The sequence below is a fragment of the Achroia grisella genome, unplaced genomic scaffold, assembly GCF_030625045.1.
Source record: "Achroia grisella isolate CSIRO2021 unplaced genomic scaffold, CSIRO_AGI_Agris_v1 utg1470, whole genome shotgun sequence".
Lineage (NCBI taxonomy): Eukaryota > Metazoa > Arthropoda > Insecta > Lepidoptera > Pyralidae > Achroia > Achroia grisella.
The window spans coordinates 63,735-80,797 of record NW_026712639.1 but is presented as its reverse complement, the minus strand read 5'-3'; the positions used below and the strand labels follow the sequence as shown (position 1 = coordinate 80,797).

Genomic DNA, 17,063 nt, shown 5'->3' with positions numbered 1-17,063 from the left:
AAATCCGCTGCAGTTTTAAAGATTTAGCATACATAGGGACAGACAGCGACATCGACTTTATTTTATACTATGTAATGATGATGATATATATATATATACTAGCTGTCACGGCAAACGTTGTTTTGCCTTAAAATAAAAAAAAAATTAGGGGTGGACTACCCCTAACATTTAGGGGGATGAAATATAGATGTTGGCCGATTCTCAGACCTACTCAATACGCTCACAAAATTCCATGAGACTCGGTCAAGCCGTTTCGGAGGAGTATGGGAACGAAAACTGTGACATGAGAATTATATATATATATATATATATATATATATAGATACATTAATAATGCTTTTACAAAAAAAATCGATGCATTTGTATCAGTCTAGTACCCATAACATCAACGAATCAACTTGGGACTAGATGGCGCTGAATAAATTGTCCTTAAATATTATTATTATATATATATATATATAGACGACGTCGGTGGTCTAGCGGTTTAGCACACCGCTTTACGTCCGATGGTCGCGGGTTCGATTCCTCGCACGGCAAAACATTTGTATTCACGAGTATGATTATTTGTATCGGTCTGGATGTTTTCTATATATAATATGTGTGTATTTACGAAAAAAAAATCTATGTACTTGTATCAGTTATCAAGTACCCGTAACACAAGCTTTAGCTAGCTTAACTTGGGACTAGATGGCGTTGTGTATTGGTCTGATATTGTTATTATTATTATATATATGTATATATTTCTGTGGTACATATAGTTTTAGTAGTTTTATCATGTATTCAGATATTAGATATTAATAGAAGAGCATTGTTGTCTGTTCAAAACACGATTGTCATGATATTTCGTTACATACTACGTTATAAATATATTATTTTTAATCATACTCCATCGCTTGACCATTGGTGATCTCACGAGTTCCTATCGAGTATTTATATATAAAAAAAATATTTAAATATAAGCATATAATAATCTATACATATTAATAAAATTGGAGTGTCTGTTTGTAATATTGAAATGACCGTTTTTTACTACATGCATATGAATATAAATACGGTACATACACCAATATAACATTTTTTACAATTTTTATCTGTCTGTCTGTCGGTCTGTTTGTTCCGGCTAATCTCTGGAATGGCTGGACCGATTTCGATGGGACTTTTTTTGGCAGGTATAAGGAATAACATAGACTACTTTTATTTTAGAAAACTTCTCTAATTAACTTTTTGTTAAATTCCACGCGGAAGAAGTCGCGGTTACAGCTAGTTTTAAATATAAATAAACTCGAGGAACTCCTGTGAGATCATACTTAGGCCCCTCACAGCACCATGTGGAAAATGTAGTATACATATAAATATATATTAAACATAAGAATATAGAGTACAGTATAAACAAAACAATATGTTTCATTTACAAACGGTTAGTTGTACTTTCGAATGACAGATAGAGGATTAAAAATATTTGAGCTATACCTTAATAATTGAAAATATCTTTACATCTAATAAATATTGCATTTACTATGTACTTATATATTATAGGCAACTACTGAAGCCCAAAAACACGCTTATAACGCAAGTACCTGCTTCAAGTATAAAATTAGCAAAAAAAAAAAACAATAACAAACATTTATAGGTACAAATATAAACAACTGAATTATTGAATATTCATCAAATTAATAATTCCATAAACTTTCATATAGACGAATCCCGAGAACTAAAATTTATGATTAAAAAAAAAGCTATTGCAATTGTTGAAAAGTTAAATAATCTATTCAAACATTCAATTTGTAAATAAAACGGTTACATTCATAATTTAATGATGTAAATAATTAATTATACATTTAGTATGGTCCTTTATATGTCATATATCTAGTACAATACTGGTGTAATTCAGAAAAATTAAGTTTTTTTAATTTACATTTTAATACAACTTTATTGGTCTGCTCTTATCACTATGACTGATTTAATCTTATTGCATATTTATGTTTGACCCAAATAAATTAGTGCTTGTTGGTAGTTTGTATTCACACGTTCCAACTTGTAAATGTAAACTTACAAGGATTATTTAAAAGAGCAACACACAAGTTTATGCTCGTTCTTCTTGTGATGAGACAGCTTTCCGAACGAGCGGTAGATAAAAAAAATTGTTATGACTATTCAAAAGTGCTTAAATTAAGTTTATTTGAATAAATGATTTTCTATTCTATTCTATAGTTATAAAACTTTCCAAATATTGTAATTTTTGAGTTAAGCTAGTATTGTACTAGACGTGTGAGATTTGTTTTTATAATATCCAAATCACATTGAGATGGCATCTACAGGATGACGTTTAGTCAATAATAATCTTTATTTCTTTAAATATAATTAGTATTTTTAGTTAATACTTTATTTTCTTCTACGTTTAAGTTAGAATGGGCTGTATTGTATAATACTATTTGACATATTTTTGTTTCATTTCGATTTAGAATACCGTTTTCAGAATCATATATTTTATCATACACTCGGATTATCTAGATACATATATTTACATATTATATACATATAATTGTATATTGTATAAATATGAAGCTTTTTGTATATTACATATTAATTAAATTAATATCCATAGTCTGTAGCTACAAGCTTCATGTAATTCATGTATACATATGCCATGTAAGAAGCAATTAACATGCAATAAATTTAATTTGTTGTTAACAGGGCACATATCTTATGCATAACAATAAAAAACTTGTACAAACCCATTTCATTGCAATGTTTCATCACTGTCATTCAAAATAAGAAAGTAGTTAGCAAGAACAGGACAAAACAGTTAGAAAAACAAATAGGTTTGATACTAGTTTTCCATCATTGTGAATAAAGCTTCAATTACAATTTAAATGAATCACTATCATATATTTTAGATCCAGGGACCTGTCTATTAGCGACTCATTTCATATACAACATCTTATTATATAATATTATATGCTACACCACATATACAGATATAGTCGATGATAAAACTTTAGTGACAATATACATTTGATATGTAGCACTATATACAAATATTGTATATAGTGTCAGTGGAACTTAACATAATCGCTACATTTGAATAAATAATCATTATACATCTAACAAGCATTATATAGAATTAGTCGGACAGTATATACTAAGCCTATATATGAATCCTTCAATTCTAGTACCCGACGGATCTAGGTAGCGAGAAAGTATGCCAAACCGATAGCTCCTATGAATATATATTGTAAATAAAACTGGCTTTTAAAAAAAAAGTCATTCAATTGAGTTTCTTGTCAGTTCTTTTCAATTGGACCTATATACCGAACGGGACGGTAGGGAAAAAATAAAATGTGTAATGTAAAAACTTGACGTTCATAAGCGGCTAAAATGTCCTACATGAATAAATGATTTTAGAATATGAATTTGAAAATTTTTCATATCTTTCAATTCTTGTCTCTGACAGGTTTAGGTAGCGAACTCTGAAAAAGGACGAGCACAATAGATCTATGTAGGTCGCAGTGCTACAGGTGCTACAAACTCCTGACAATAGGGGGGAAAGGTGATTGGTCATAATGTGGATTTATGACCTCATAGCTAGCAATGTACCATGTCAGGTTGACCTCCACGCCCCCCTGGAAACCATCCTGGTAAATTCCTAAGGTTTATAAATTTCTAGTGAATTGGTCACGATGGGCTAACTGACCTGACCTCATGTTCATCTTATCATCCTCCACTGGTGCCCCGCCAGCGTAAACCGTTAGCGCAGGCGGTTACGTTACATTATCATCCACAAAAAAAAATCTCCTGAAAAAAATCCGGTAGAACTGATATATTTTAAATATTTACTAACCAACTGTGCCCTGGTTTCGCTCGCGTCTAATTTGTAGCCCATTTGTTTTTCTTATGTATAAGCTATATCATTGTAATTTGATTAAAAAATATTTATTTATTTATTCTTTTACACACAGAATTGTATAGATGGCGGATTTAATGCCTGATGGCATTCTCTACCAGTCAACAGTAGCGTTGATCAGAGATAATAAGGCGGTGCAATTTAATAATTAATATATAAAGAAAATAAATATAAATAAATACATTATGTAGTTTTTGCATGAAAGAGTAACATCCAACAATATTAACAAACATTCCGAGCGATATTACTTCTGAAACCTATTATTTTTTTTTATACAAAAATCTTGTATTATTATTACAAAAAATCGGCAACCCTATTCTTTGGTTCAATCAAAAGCCAACGCTGTTTATAGTTAGATTAATAAATAGGGGTGTAACAAAAAAAAACATACCACTTATTTTCATTAAAAAAACAAATGTATAACAAAATTTTTCTATTATGATAGGACTGATGACAGCTGATACTAGGGATGTGATTGCATTTTTAATTAAATAATTTTGAAACTCGAAAAAGTATATACTTTTTCGATATATGTATATACTTTTTGAAACTCGAAAAAGTATATACTTTTTCGTGTTACAAAATTATTTATTAGTATATATATAGAATGAGTCGTTCCGATGTGTACGTCCATAATTGCGACTTAGTATACCCTATCCGACTGACCCTGCATAGAATATATATTGCGCGAACTATACATATAACTTTCATACAATGAACAAGAGAGCGCAAAAAGAACGGAGTGTTAATTGAATGTAGTCCATCCCTTGGGTAGGGTTGTATTGTCGTTGGCACTGGTACTAGAGCCGGCTGGCTCCAGTCCGAACTGGCTGAAATCCAATCCGTACTCGTGTAACAGGGCACTGTCCGTGGATGACTTGGACTTGATTGGATCATTCCTATCGCGACACTTGAGGGGATCGAAATCTTCTAAACACGTTGGCGAATCGTCCAACTTTATGAGATCACTTATAGAGCCACACGACTGAAAAAGAAATTCCTGTGTTAAACACAAAGCGACATATACGCCCACACAGTGCTCACTGAATATTAGATTTAAATACATATATTTTAGAGTATAATTTTCATTAGTGCAATTCAACATATATTAGTTACAACGGCACAAATAAATTTACTGTCCGTTATATTTTTGTGGACTTTTTTCAGATAATTCAATATTATGTATTGTGTAAATATGTTACACAAAAATTGAAATACATATAATATTAGATGTATTTTTACATTATTATTGTTTAATTACTACATTTAAATTTTGAATATTCCAACTTATAAATACAAAAACGTACTATATGAATATATACAATGAGGAATACTAATGAAAATCTTAGTAATGATATAATTAAATAAATGTTTAGTAAATTTAACACTTATTTAATAACTACCCCTTTACAAAGTACTGGAAAATAATAAATTTATTATTCAAACCAAAACACATACTAAAACTAAAAGCAACATTTATCGCAAAGCACCACGAGTATATAAGCGTTATCAATAATATAAATTGTGTATAATTTAAAAATATGTATAGAAAATATAAATTTTGTTAAGATATATCATGCATTAGCGAAATATATGGTAATAGAAAGTCTAACGGGAATAGTGCTAAATTCAGAACGTAAGCAACATTTCAGATTTATATATTACGATGTAAAAAAAGGTTACATTTAGCTAGTCAGTTAAAAAATTATAAGTCAATAGTAAACATTAATATTAAGATAAATTTTAATTGTATTTATTAATGTGACAATATTGATTATTTTCAAAATATTACTTTAAATTTCAAAATTGATAAATCTACTATTTCTTTCGGCAATCAATTAAACATCATTAGTTTTATAATAGAACCTTCTTAATAAATTTTGGTAGTCCTTACTTTTGGTGTAACAAGTGGCTTATGCACAAAAATATAACAAAATATATAGTGATATTTTGTTATAATATAACAATGTATTTAGTTGACAAAAACAACATACTATTTTAAAATGTCCAATTTGAATATAGATTTAGAATACAAATAAAAAATATAATAATTCATGTAATAATGATTTGTTTTTGTCAACTAAACACATTGTCATTTATATTATTTACGCAATATTAAGCATAATTAATATATTATAACAAAATATCATATATTTTGTTATATTATATATAAGCCACTTTACGTTACACCAAAAAAAGATTGGCAAAATCAAAATATTCTTTTTTAGTTATAATTGGAACTTATATTTTAACATTTTGAATACTATTTTAATTTTGCATTTTCATTAATTGTCATATCACTTACGCATTATTAAGCATTATTTCCGTCAGACCTATATATTATTATTATATTAACAATATAAAACGTCATTCAGTCACGGATAAGTCATCAGTCGTTAGTCAAAACGTCATACTCGTGCAGAGTAATATGTATATCTAATATCAAAATGAATATGACCAAACGCGCACTAAACATAAAAGCAACCGTTGCTACTATTTGGTTATGAATTTAAGAGTAAAAGTGGGATTTTTTAAATTATTAACCGGGTCTTAATACGAATAATTTTATGGCAAATAAAGTTATTTACCTATCTCGACGTTTCGACTAGGCACTAGCTGTGGTTACCAGCTGGAGCAACAGCAATGTCAATGTAGTCAAGTGACAGCAGTTTTTTATCTAGTCACACACGCGGTATCCATACACTTATCGACTGTTGATGCCACTGAACTTTGCTTGAATTTATTTACCCTGCTGTGTTGCGGTTTTTCGTTGAACAATCTAGTGACGGTAGATGATAAAACTGCTGTCACATGTCTACATTGACATCGCTGTTGCTCCAGTCAGCTCGTGACCACGACTAGTGCAACCGAAACGTCGAGACAGGTAAATACCTTTATTTGCCATAAAATTATTCGAGTTACGACCCGGTTAATAATTTAGTAATGTATATTAAACGCGAAAGTTTAAAAATAACCATTGTGAAAGTAGGATCTCATCGTGTTACAAGCACTAAATGCAATACAGCAACATCTGTTGCTTTGTTATCCAAATATTAAATTGTTCTCCAAAACGTCACAAGATGGAAAATATATAGGTTAATATGCATTAGTCGGCAAAACGTACAGTCCGCTTCGGAACTCAGACATAATGCCCGGTAAATTATCCATCGTCAAAGTATATTTACCTTCACAAGAGGAATTATACTATCTTCTTTGCGTAGTTCTGTAGATTCCTACTGAGCGTATTCCTCTGTTTGTTAATTATTCTCTATAAAAGTGCATCTGCTAAACTTGAACCTTGAGTAATTGCACTAAGGTTTATATTCGTCGTACTGCAGAATATTTGATTGCATTTAAGACAGAACCACGTGTTTTTCATACCACTAGATTTCTATGGGACAGGTTGAAAGGGGTACTGAGAAATGACGTCGTAAGTAATAAAGGGACAACGTTGTTATGTTAGAAATATATTAAACATTAATTAATTAACAATAATTGTAAATAGATACATATTATTTGATTAATATAATTCCGTAATGTTAGTGCAAACAAACTCCACTCTTGTACTTCATATATTGTGAATGCATTAATATGTACTTAATTCCGTTTTACAATAAGATACAAAATCGATATGACTACAAATGCACATATCACAATTACCTCTTGAGCATTCCATTTGGGGGCGACGGTTGCTAACTTATTATCGTGACTCTGCCTACTGTTCACAGAGGACGCGTTTCCATTGCACGGCAACGTGTTAATTTGCGGTGCCTTTCTCTGGTTGGACGACATGGTCAGTTTAAGTTTAGCCTTGTCTTTCCCTTCCGTGAACCGTATAGCGCTCGTGTGAAAGTCCGTATCCGGTTGGACGGCGTTTTTTGTAATGTTTCTTACAAAGTTGGATCTTTGAATTGGCGGCGGGATTGCTCGCGGTGGAGGCGCCGGCGCGTCCGACAAATCGACAAGTTTCCTCGTGGAAACGATTGGGTACCGAAGGGGGGGGTGAGGACGTTCCGGTAACCGGGGTGGGGGGCATGGTGACAGTGTTCTCTGCAAAACAAAATTACATAATGTGCCACGCTGCCAGTGTTGCCAGTCCTACCCGGGGAATCTCACGATTAAACTAAAAATTACCAATTTTCCACTTCCATTTTCACACCAACAATGCACACAATATTGTAGACTTATAATAACAACAAAATAATTGTAATTTTAAACACAAACTACAGACAGACTAACCAATCGTTATTAAAATAAATCACAATGAAATTTTCATATTTTCCGATATGATTAACTTCTGAAATATAATCAATTTTCTTATCGTACCGTATAAATTGCAGACATTGGATCAGGCAACACTGGCCGGTACTCCTAGACTTCATGCTAATAACGCATTCATAAAAACACACGAACAAAACTCAAACTAAGCAGAGTACATGTTTGGCAAACTTTACTTGTAATGAAAAGCACGTCTCAAATGATTGGCATCACTATAATTACTGAAGCACCGATTTGATAATCCTTACAATAAACAATATACATCAAAAAGTCATTTCTTAAAATTGTGCTAAACCATATAAACAAAATATCATTATATCCTTTTTCAAATTTGACACATCATTATTTATACGTAAAAACAAAAATCAAGGGATGTTACCGTTTTTTATTTATATTTATTGAGTTCTCGATATTAATTATCACATGCCTAATCCTTGTTATCCTGATATTGTTGCACGCCTAATCCTTGTTAAGCTATATTTATTTAGAACAACATTTATTTAAAAGAGAAACACGCAAGTTTCTTGTTCGCTCTTCGTGTGATGAGTATGCACACAGAATGAGTGGTAGAATCAAAAAGATGTGACTATTCAAAAGTGCTTATATAAGGTTTATTTTAATAAACATTATTTGTATTAATTATCAATAAAAATAAATAAAACGAGATAAGATCCCTTGATTTTTCTTAATTTTACGTATAAACATACGATTATTCTACTCTAATTATTCCAATTTATGTAGCTAAAGAATAAAATGACAGTAGTATATCAAAACTGTACTTCTATGTAACAAGAAATATAATTTCTATCATAACTTATGTAGATAATATATATTTTTTTATATTTCTGTACCTAATATTAACTATATACATTATACTATATTATTCTCATTACAGTCAAACCATAAATTACGATACACTTTGAGACGGAGGGGAGGAAATCCACAAAGTGGAACTGTGACAATGAGGATCGCCCCCGACCCTAATTGTCACAAACAGGATTTTTCGTCACGTCACTCTATGGATGATAGGAGTGCATTAATGTGACTTAGTGTGACAAGAACGAAGTGAATGCCCAAAATACTACGTAATTTATGGATTATTCCTTAACTGTAAAAAATACTGATATATAAGTACATATCATCGAAAGTTATGATACAGATATAGAGTATGTTACTATAAAAACGACACAAGCTAGCAATACGTTGCCATACCGAAATGAGACATATCACATACATAATAAAACTTAAATCAGACACACGTACATGAATTTACATACAAACTAAGCGTGTCATTACTAAACTTGCCTCAATATTACAAATACTATACTAATATAAATCCTGATGGCACTAAAATACTGATAATTACTATTTTTATATACTCTACATTTTAAAAATAAGGTATAATTTAAGGCAAGAAATGACACGCAAAGCACATGCAATACCCTAATATATTTGTTACAAACTCCTCAGTACTTTGTTTTATATTATATTTACATTTTGAGATCACTTAACACCAATTCTACAGTTTCATTTACTACAATTCACAATTTTCTTTACTCGATCCGGCTCGAAGGCCCAATTTTTTTTTTTTAATAATCATAGGAATAAAAGAAGTTTGTAACACTTATTATGTGTTGATGGACCGTATCCAGATTATTTTATTCCGAACTCACCGCCTTCTCTGGCATGCTTATGTCCAAGTCGCGCGAGCTGTTGGGGAAACTATCCCGTCGTTGTACATTGCTGCTTGACAATAGAAACTCCATTTCTGTGAGGAGGTCGAGTGGGATGGTGGGTGGTGGATCACGAGGCGGGGGCTCGTGTGACGGTGACGAGTCAGAGGAATCTGAAGACACCGGCGTCGCTGAGCCACACGAAAACCTGTTACAAAATATATAATTTAATAATAAGAATATTTATTGCAAAGAATTATCGATTGTGCGTATCTCAATCGATAATTCATGCGATAAGGATACGGTTTCTATCTCAATTGTCGCATGCCTAATCTTTGTTAATGTGTATTTACATAAAACGATATTTATTAAAAATAGGAACACGACTCGCGAGTTTCTTGCTCATTCTTGTGATCTGCGTTTCTAATGAGTGGTAGAATAAAAATATATATAAGTATATAAAAGTAGTAGTAATTGTTCTGCGTATGCATGTGTATGTATATATGTATGTGTGTGTGTGTGTGCATACATGTATATATGTTAATTGTAGATGTCAAAATGTGTAAATGTATGTTCATATCAATAATGGTTGTCAATAAATGTTTTTCTTTTCTTCTCTTTTCTAGTTTATATTAAGTTTATTTGAATAAAGATTGTGTTTATTCTATTTTCTTGTGCCTACACTTGTAATATTTCTGTCAACAGTTGACGCCCTTCCATTACGTCTCCATATGATATAAATTTATGTTCAGTGTAATGTCAGTCCACGTTACGACTCCGCGTGGAATGTACGCGTTACTAATAAGCCATGTAGCACACTAACAAATAAAGTTACTAATGTACAATAAATAGTACAATTATTTCATCGATATACTCACTATCTAGATACGGTAATAAAAATCCCATCAAAAACATAAATGTGAAATGATAGCCAAGTTCAATATTATGATATATGCCTTGATGGTTGACTTCAACGACAAAAGAAGTGAGATATAAAAGGGGGTCAAGTTCAATGGTCAGTCCTAAAATTTATTTATAACAATATAAAATATCACATCCTATAACTTAGGATAATATATTGTAGCCTAAGGTCTGACTTGGCTTGTTTTCATATACGAATTATACTATAGCCGTCGCAAGTTCTAAATCTGTTACTTGTCGGTTCCTATTTTATTATTAGTAGTAACTAGCCATCGAAAGTAATAATTGGTATATGAGAACTAGCCAAGTCAGACCTTAGGCTACAATATAATATCATACCTACTCTTTTCCTTTGTATTCACCTAATTACATATCTGCATGCCAAATTTTAACATCCTAGGTCATGTGAAACTGGGTTATAATTTTGATCTATAATTGAGTCAGTGATAAAAATGTCGATTTTTGGATGTTATATCTAAATAACCGTTTAGGATGTGTTTATGAAATTTAGAACACATATTTATCTCGCAAGTCTCAATGTATGAACCAAATTTGACAGGTTTATGTGACAGAGTTTTTGAGTTATGAGGGGGTCAAAAGTGGCTCGAAATGGTTCGTGTAAAACTACACACGGTGCTGCTCGTCAGTTCTCTTACTTGAACTTGGCTTTGAGACTTGGCATTAAATCCATCATAAACACAATTTTGTAATCTACAGATATAAATAAAATTGGAGTGTCTGTTTGTAATATTGAAATAACCGTTTTTTACTACATGCATATGAATATAAATACGTTACACACAACAAAATAACATTTTTTACAATTTTTGTCTATCTGTTTGTTCTGGCTAATCTCTGGCTGGCTAATCTGGACCGATTTTGACGGGACTATTTTTGGCAGATAGCTGATGTAATAAGTAGTAACTTAGGCTACTTCTATTTTAGAAAAATAAAGTTAATTTCCACACGGACGCAGTCGCGGTAACAGCTAGTAACAAATAAATAAATTATGACGTACCTGCTATCATCCATAGTGTTGATCGAGGACGGCCGCGATCCAGTTTTAGGCATTTTATTTTTTAACCCTTTGACTGCCGACTTCATATTTTTACCACCCTGGCGGACCTACATTAAAACAATTATAACAATTAACACTTAACAATAACTGGTTCTAACAAATAAGGCAAACATGATTCAATAAATAAATATTAAATATATCACCATATAATTGTCACATATACATATAAAGATACACCGGTTCAAACATATATATACTATATACCAGATTTCATATAGTTCATAAGCGTCATAAGGGCTGCACAGACATAAAATAGTTCTCGAGATACAATCTAAAATATTATTAGTTTCAAAGCGGTATCCAGCATGTTAACACATTATGAGCGGAGCAAGTATTTTACCCGTGTTAATAAATATATATATTATATGTATATATAAAATTCTCGTGTCACAATGTTAGTCACCATACTCCTCCCAAACGGCTAGATCGATTTTTATGAAATTTTATATGCATATTCAGTAGGTCTGAGAATCAGCTACTACCTATTTTTCATTTACTACTACTATTATATCTTTAAAAAAATAAGGGTTGGTGTTAGAAGGTTGAAAATTTAGGGTTGTATGTATTTTTAATGACACATTATAAAAAATAAAATTTTTGTTCTAAAAATAAAAAAAATGCTAGGTAATGGACAACCCTTATAACTTAGGGGTATGAAAAATAGATAGTAGCCGATTCTAAGACCTAATGAATATGCATATAAAATTTCATAAAAATGTCAAGCCGTTTGGTAGGAGTATGGTAACTAACATTGTGACACGAGAATTTTATATATAACATAGAATTCTGCACTCTTGCTGTATATTATAACAATAATATTGTCTCAGGACAATCCCCACAGCGCCATCTAGTCCCAAACTAAGCAGAGCTTGTGTTATGGGTACTAGACAACTGATATAAATACATGGATACATTTTTTTTTGTTCTTCCAGTAGTTTTTGCGTGCTAATGTAACAAACATTAACATCCATACTCATAAACGTTTGCGTTTATAGCGTTAGTAAGAAATGATATTTTAAATAAATTTCAGTTAACTTATTTTCACTACATATTAATTCAACTACTACATATTCCTGTTAAACTGAATTATTTGTCTGTTATTCACTTGTAATCCTTCACAAGTACAATACTTAACTTTCTTAATATCTTAAATTTCATCTTAACTTTAAACGTGGTTATACGACTTCAAATCTACTTTTTAAGCTTCACTCAAAACTTAATTTTCAATTTTTCTTTAATTTTAACTTATTCTTATTTTTTTAAACTATTGCAACTCTATTAAAGTGTCCTGTTTTTGAACTAAAATGTATATACAAGTTCAGATACCGTTTTTTTTAAATTGGGGTTGGCAACCCTAGATCGCTGTATACTAGTTTATTAAATAACTATACTATTATTAAACAATTAATTGTAGTTTAAAAAGGCGTAGAATACAGTATGATTCACAATATGCGGTTGCATGCAATAAATACCGTTTACAGATCCTGTAACAACCCAGTTTAGGCAACAATTTTGATTCACCTCTGATATTGTAAACTTAGTGGAATGTACATTATTTATAATACGGACAAACTCGATTTTTGTTATTATTATATATAAAAAAAAAATTCAATGGTTTTAAAAAAAAATCAAAATTTGCCGATTTTATATTCACCTATCTAGGTGATGATGATCAATCTATCGATGAGTAATTTGGGCAGTATATTATTAAAAAAAACTCCTAAGATAGTAATAATAATAAAGCTGGACCATTCACACAGCGCCATCTAATCTCAAGCTAAGCAGAGCTTGTGTTATGGCTACTAAACCACTGATTTTACCTACACTTTGAATTTTTTTGTACATATATAATATAGTATAATAGAAAACACCCAAACCGATACAAACAATCGTAGTTATGAATACAAATGTTTGTATCGTGCGGGGAATCGAATCCGCGACTATCGGGAGTAAAGCGGTATACCAAACCGTTAGAATACCTCTTTTTTCTTAAGTTCTTTTTTAATGTGATTCTTTTATTCTCCGGGATTGTATCTTTGTCTCCGTGATTAACAAACAGACATCAGACTATACTTCAATTCAATTCAATTCAATTTATTTACTGGAACATGTGTACATAATGGTCTTAAGATTATAATAGTTCCAAACATGCCCTGCCGTTTCCGGCGTGTAAAATCTTACAATAATATTTATTACATTTACATTATTATCACATTTTTATATTTAAAATTATTATTACAATACATTATTATGAAATTATTTTATTCACTTAGTAGGAAAGGAAAAAAATACTATTTTTACCATTTTCTTTAGTTCTTTTTAATGTAATTCTTTTATAAATACGTAGTCCTTATAAAAGAATTACAAAAATTTACCTTATTACCTTATATAAAAAACATCTATTAAAAAGAGCAACACACAAGTTTCTTGCTCATTCGTCTTGTGATGAATCTGCATTCCGAATGAGTGGTAGAATCAAAATATGACTATTCCAAAAGTGCTTGTAATGAGTTTATTTGAATAGAGATTATTTCTATTTCTATTTCTAAAAATATAAGCCTATTTAAAATTGGCAAAATGCTGGCAACATAAGTGTACAGGACTCCTTACATTCGGGCCATTGGCTAGTACGATAGTTCCCTATTTTTAAATATTTATATTTTTGGCAAACGTAGTTTTGCCATATAAATTAAAATCGCTATTAAAAAGTAGAGATTTATGCTAGAATGGTGTCAAAAAAAAAGAGATGTATGTATTTTTCAATTCTAAATAATAATAATAAAATGAAAATAAAATATTACATCGAAAAAATAAAAAAAATATATTTAAGGATAGATATCCCTTAGAGGTATGAAAAATAGATAGTAATCGATTCTCAGACCTACTGAATATGCATATAAAATTTCATAAAAATCGATCAAGGCGTTTGGGAGGAGTATGGTAACTAACAATGTGACACAAGAATTTTATACATAAGATATTGGTTGCTATGGTTTTGTTGTAATTCCTTCTACTATTGCTCTTGCTCTGTATATAATAGTTTAACGACATATATTTTTATAATATACTTTTACTTTTACATATTTCGCCTTTAATGCCCACCATCGATGGCTGCACCGACCCTAGCCCCTATCACAGTATATACACAGTCCCACAGAATAGATAATGTCAAATTTGTATTCAATATTAAAATACAGACTATAGTTCACATAGTAGCAAAGAAAAAAACTAGTGTAATTTATAAACTGTGCCAAGAACAATCTATTTTTTGCATTTGAGGTCTTGTCACGTGCAAAATTCAAAATATCTTTATTCATGTAGGTCTATTACAGACTCTTATGATATGTCAAATCTACCGTCAGTTCGGAATGATTTCGAGATGAGAAGAACTGACAAGAAACTCAGCTCGTATTTTGAGACTGTGAACAGGGATGAATGGAAGAGAAAAACATATTACGCCGACCACAAATAAATGGTATAAGGAAGAAGCAGATGATGATGATGATGATGATGATGCTTAAGTGATTTTTAATTTCATTTATTTGTACGACTAACAAGACAGACTATACAACTACTATGAGGTTACAATTAGTATTACTTGCAAAAGGTTCAGGTATATAGTGTTCACTTCATTACTGGTTTCCACGGCATGCGTAAATGTTTACAGAAGTTTATATATGTACACATTATTTTTTTATTTTATTTTACTTTATATATATTTATATATATTAAAATTTTTATTTTAATTATTTTAATTTATTATTTTGAATAATTGAAATTATAATTGTGACATAATTATCATACAAAAAATGTATAAAGTGTTATTGTATAACAACATGTTTACATTTCAGTAGTAGTTTTTTTTTTAAAGTCATTTTTGAAAAATACGTAGTCCATAAAAGTACAGTCCACCAAATATTAAATACCAGAGGCGCAACGGTTTCATCGAGGTCGTGAGAGTACAACAGTGTTCTCTAAACTCACCGTTTTCACAGCCGATTGTACTGCTGGATTGGCCTGTAAATATTCACAATTTAAAGCCAAAGAAATATCAAGTACTTACAGCATGCAAGCGTTACGTAGGTAAGGGCTGCCATTAAGTTGTTTATATAATATATAACTTCATTTATACAGAATATGTCTTCATAACTTCATATTAACAGCTTTTAATTATATACATATATATATATATATTTTTATTTTATTTAGGTACAACCATTGTAAGTACATGTAAAATAGCTACTTGCAAACGTTGTTTTACCGTATAAGTTAAAAGCGCTTTTTAAAAATAGAGGTTGGTGATAAGGGTGTAAATTTAGGGTTGTATGTATTTTATAACGCCACATTATAAATAAAAAACAAAAAATATGTTAAGAATTGACAGCCCTTATCACTTAGAGCTATTCTCAGACCTACTGAATATGCATATAAAATTTCATAAAAATTGGTTAAGCCGTTTCGGAGGAGTATCGTAACTAACATTGTGACACGAGAATCATTACATAGTATAAAACAAAGTCACTATTGCTGACTGTCCATCCCTATGTATAGTTAAATGTTTAAAACTCGGCAACCGATTTTAAAGCGGCTTTTTAAATAGATAGAGTGATTCAAGAGAAAGTGTTATATATATAATACATGTACCTACAGACGTGCGAAGCCGGGACGAGTTTTATAGGGACTAGTTTTATATATAAGATATAGAATGTAACCAACAAGTACTGAAACGTAGATATAATATGAAATACAAACATATTAAAGTATATACGGTACATCAATAACATATTTGAAAAAGTTTTGTCTGTCTGTTTGTCTGTTCTTGCTAATCACTGAAACGGCTACACAAATTTGACAGGAGTTTCCCTCTCAGAATGCTAATGTTATAAGGAGTATTATAAGATACTGTAATAATGTGTATATAGTGTAATTTATATATGTTCAGCCATAAGCTTATGAATAGTTAGATATAGTAGATTGTTCTAAACTGAAAATAATAGTAATACACGCTTTCAAATAAATAAATTATTCACAAATCCGAATAGCAATTAATAAGCAATAAAAAAATATATATTCAAATTGAGATCCTCTTTTTATGGAGTCGGTTAACAATACATTATTCAACTGGAGTGATAAACAAGCTAACTCATCACCGTTTGTGTCATCATCACAGTCGTTTGTATGAATAATCGTTACTATAAGTTGGTAACGA

At 30.7% G+C, this 17,063-nt stretch overlaps 1 protein-coding gene across 3 annotated transcripts in view; it reads right to left on the bottom strand.

The window, feature by feature from the left end:
- Positions 1 to 4,524: 4,524 nt before the first annotated feature.
- LOC131855710 (DENN domain-containing protein 1A) overlaps positions 4,525 to 17,063 on the bottom strand; it is a 34,731-nt gene continuing 22,192 nt past the window's right edge. Inside the window, exons 10-14 of one of the 3 annotated variants that reach the window (XM_059207008.1) lie at positions 15,839 to 15,871; positions 11,795 to 11,901; positions 9,856 to 10,063; positions 7,565 to 7,954; positions 4,525 to 4,889 (exon numbers count right to left, since the gene is read on the bottom strand). In XM_059207008.1, the coding sequence (XP_059062991.1) occupies positions 4,650 to 4,889; positions 7,565 to 7,954; positions 9,856 to 10,063; positions 11,795 to 11,901; positions 15,839 to 15,871 (978 nt within the window). In that variant the 3' untranslated portion in view covers positions 4,525 to 4,649. The remainder of the gene's footprint in view (positions 4,890 to 7,564; positions 7,955 to 9,855; positions 10,064 to 11,794; positions 11,902 to 15,838; positions 15,872 to 17,063) is intronic. The other 2 variants (XM_059207010.1, XM_059207009.1) reach the window with 2 other exon arrangements.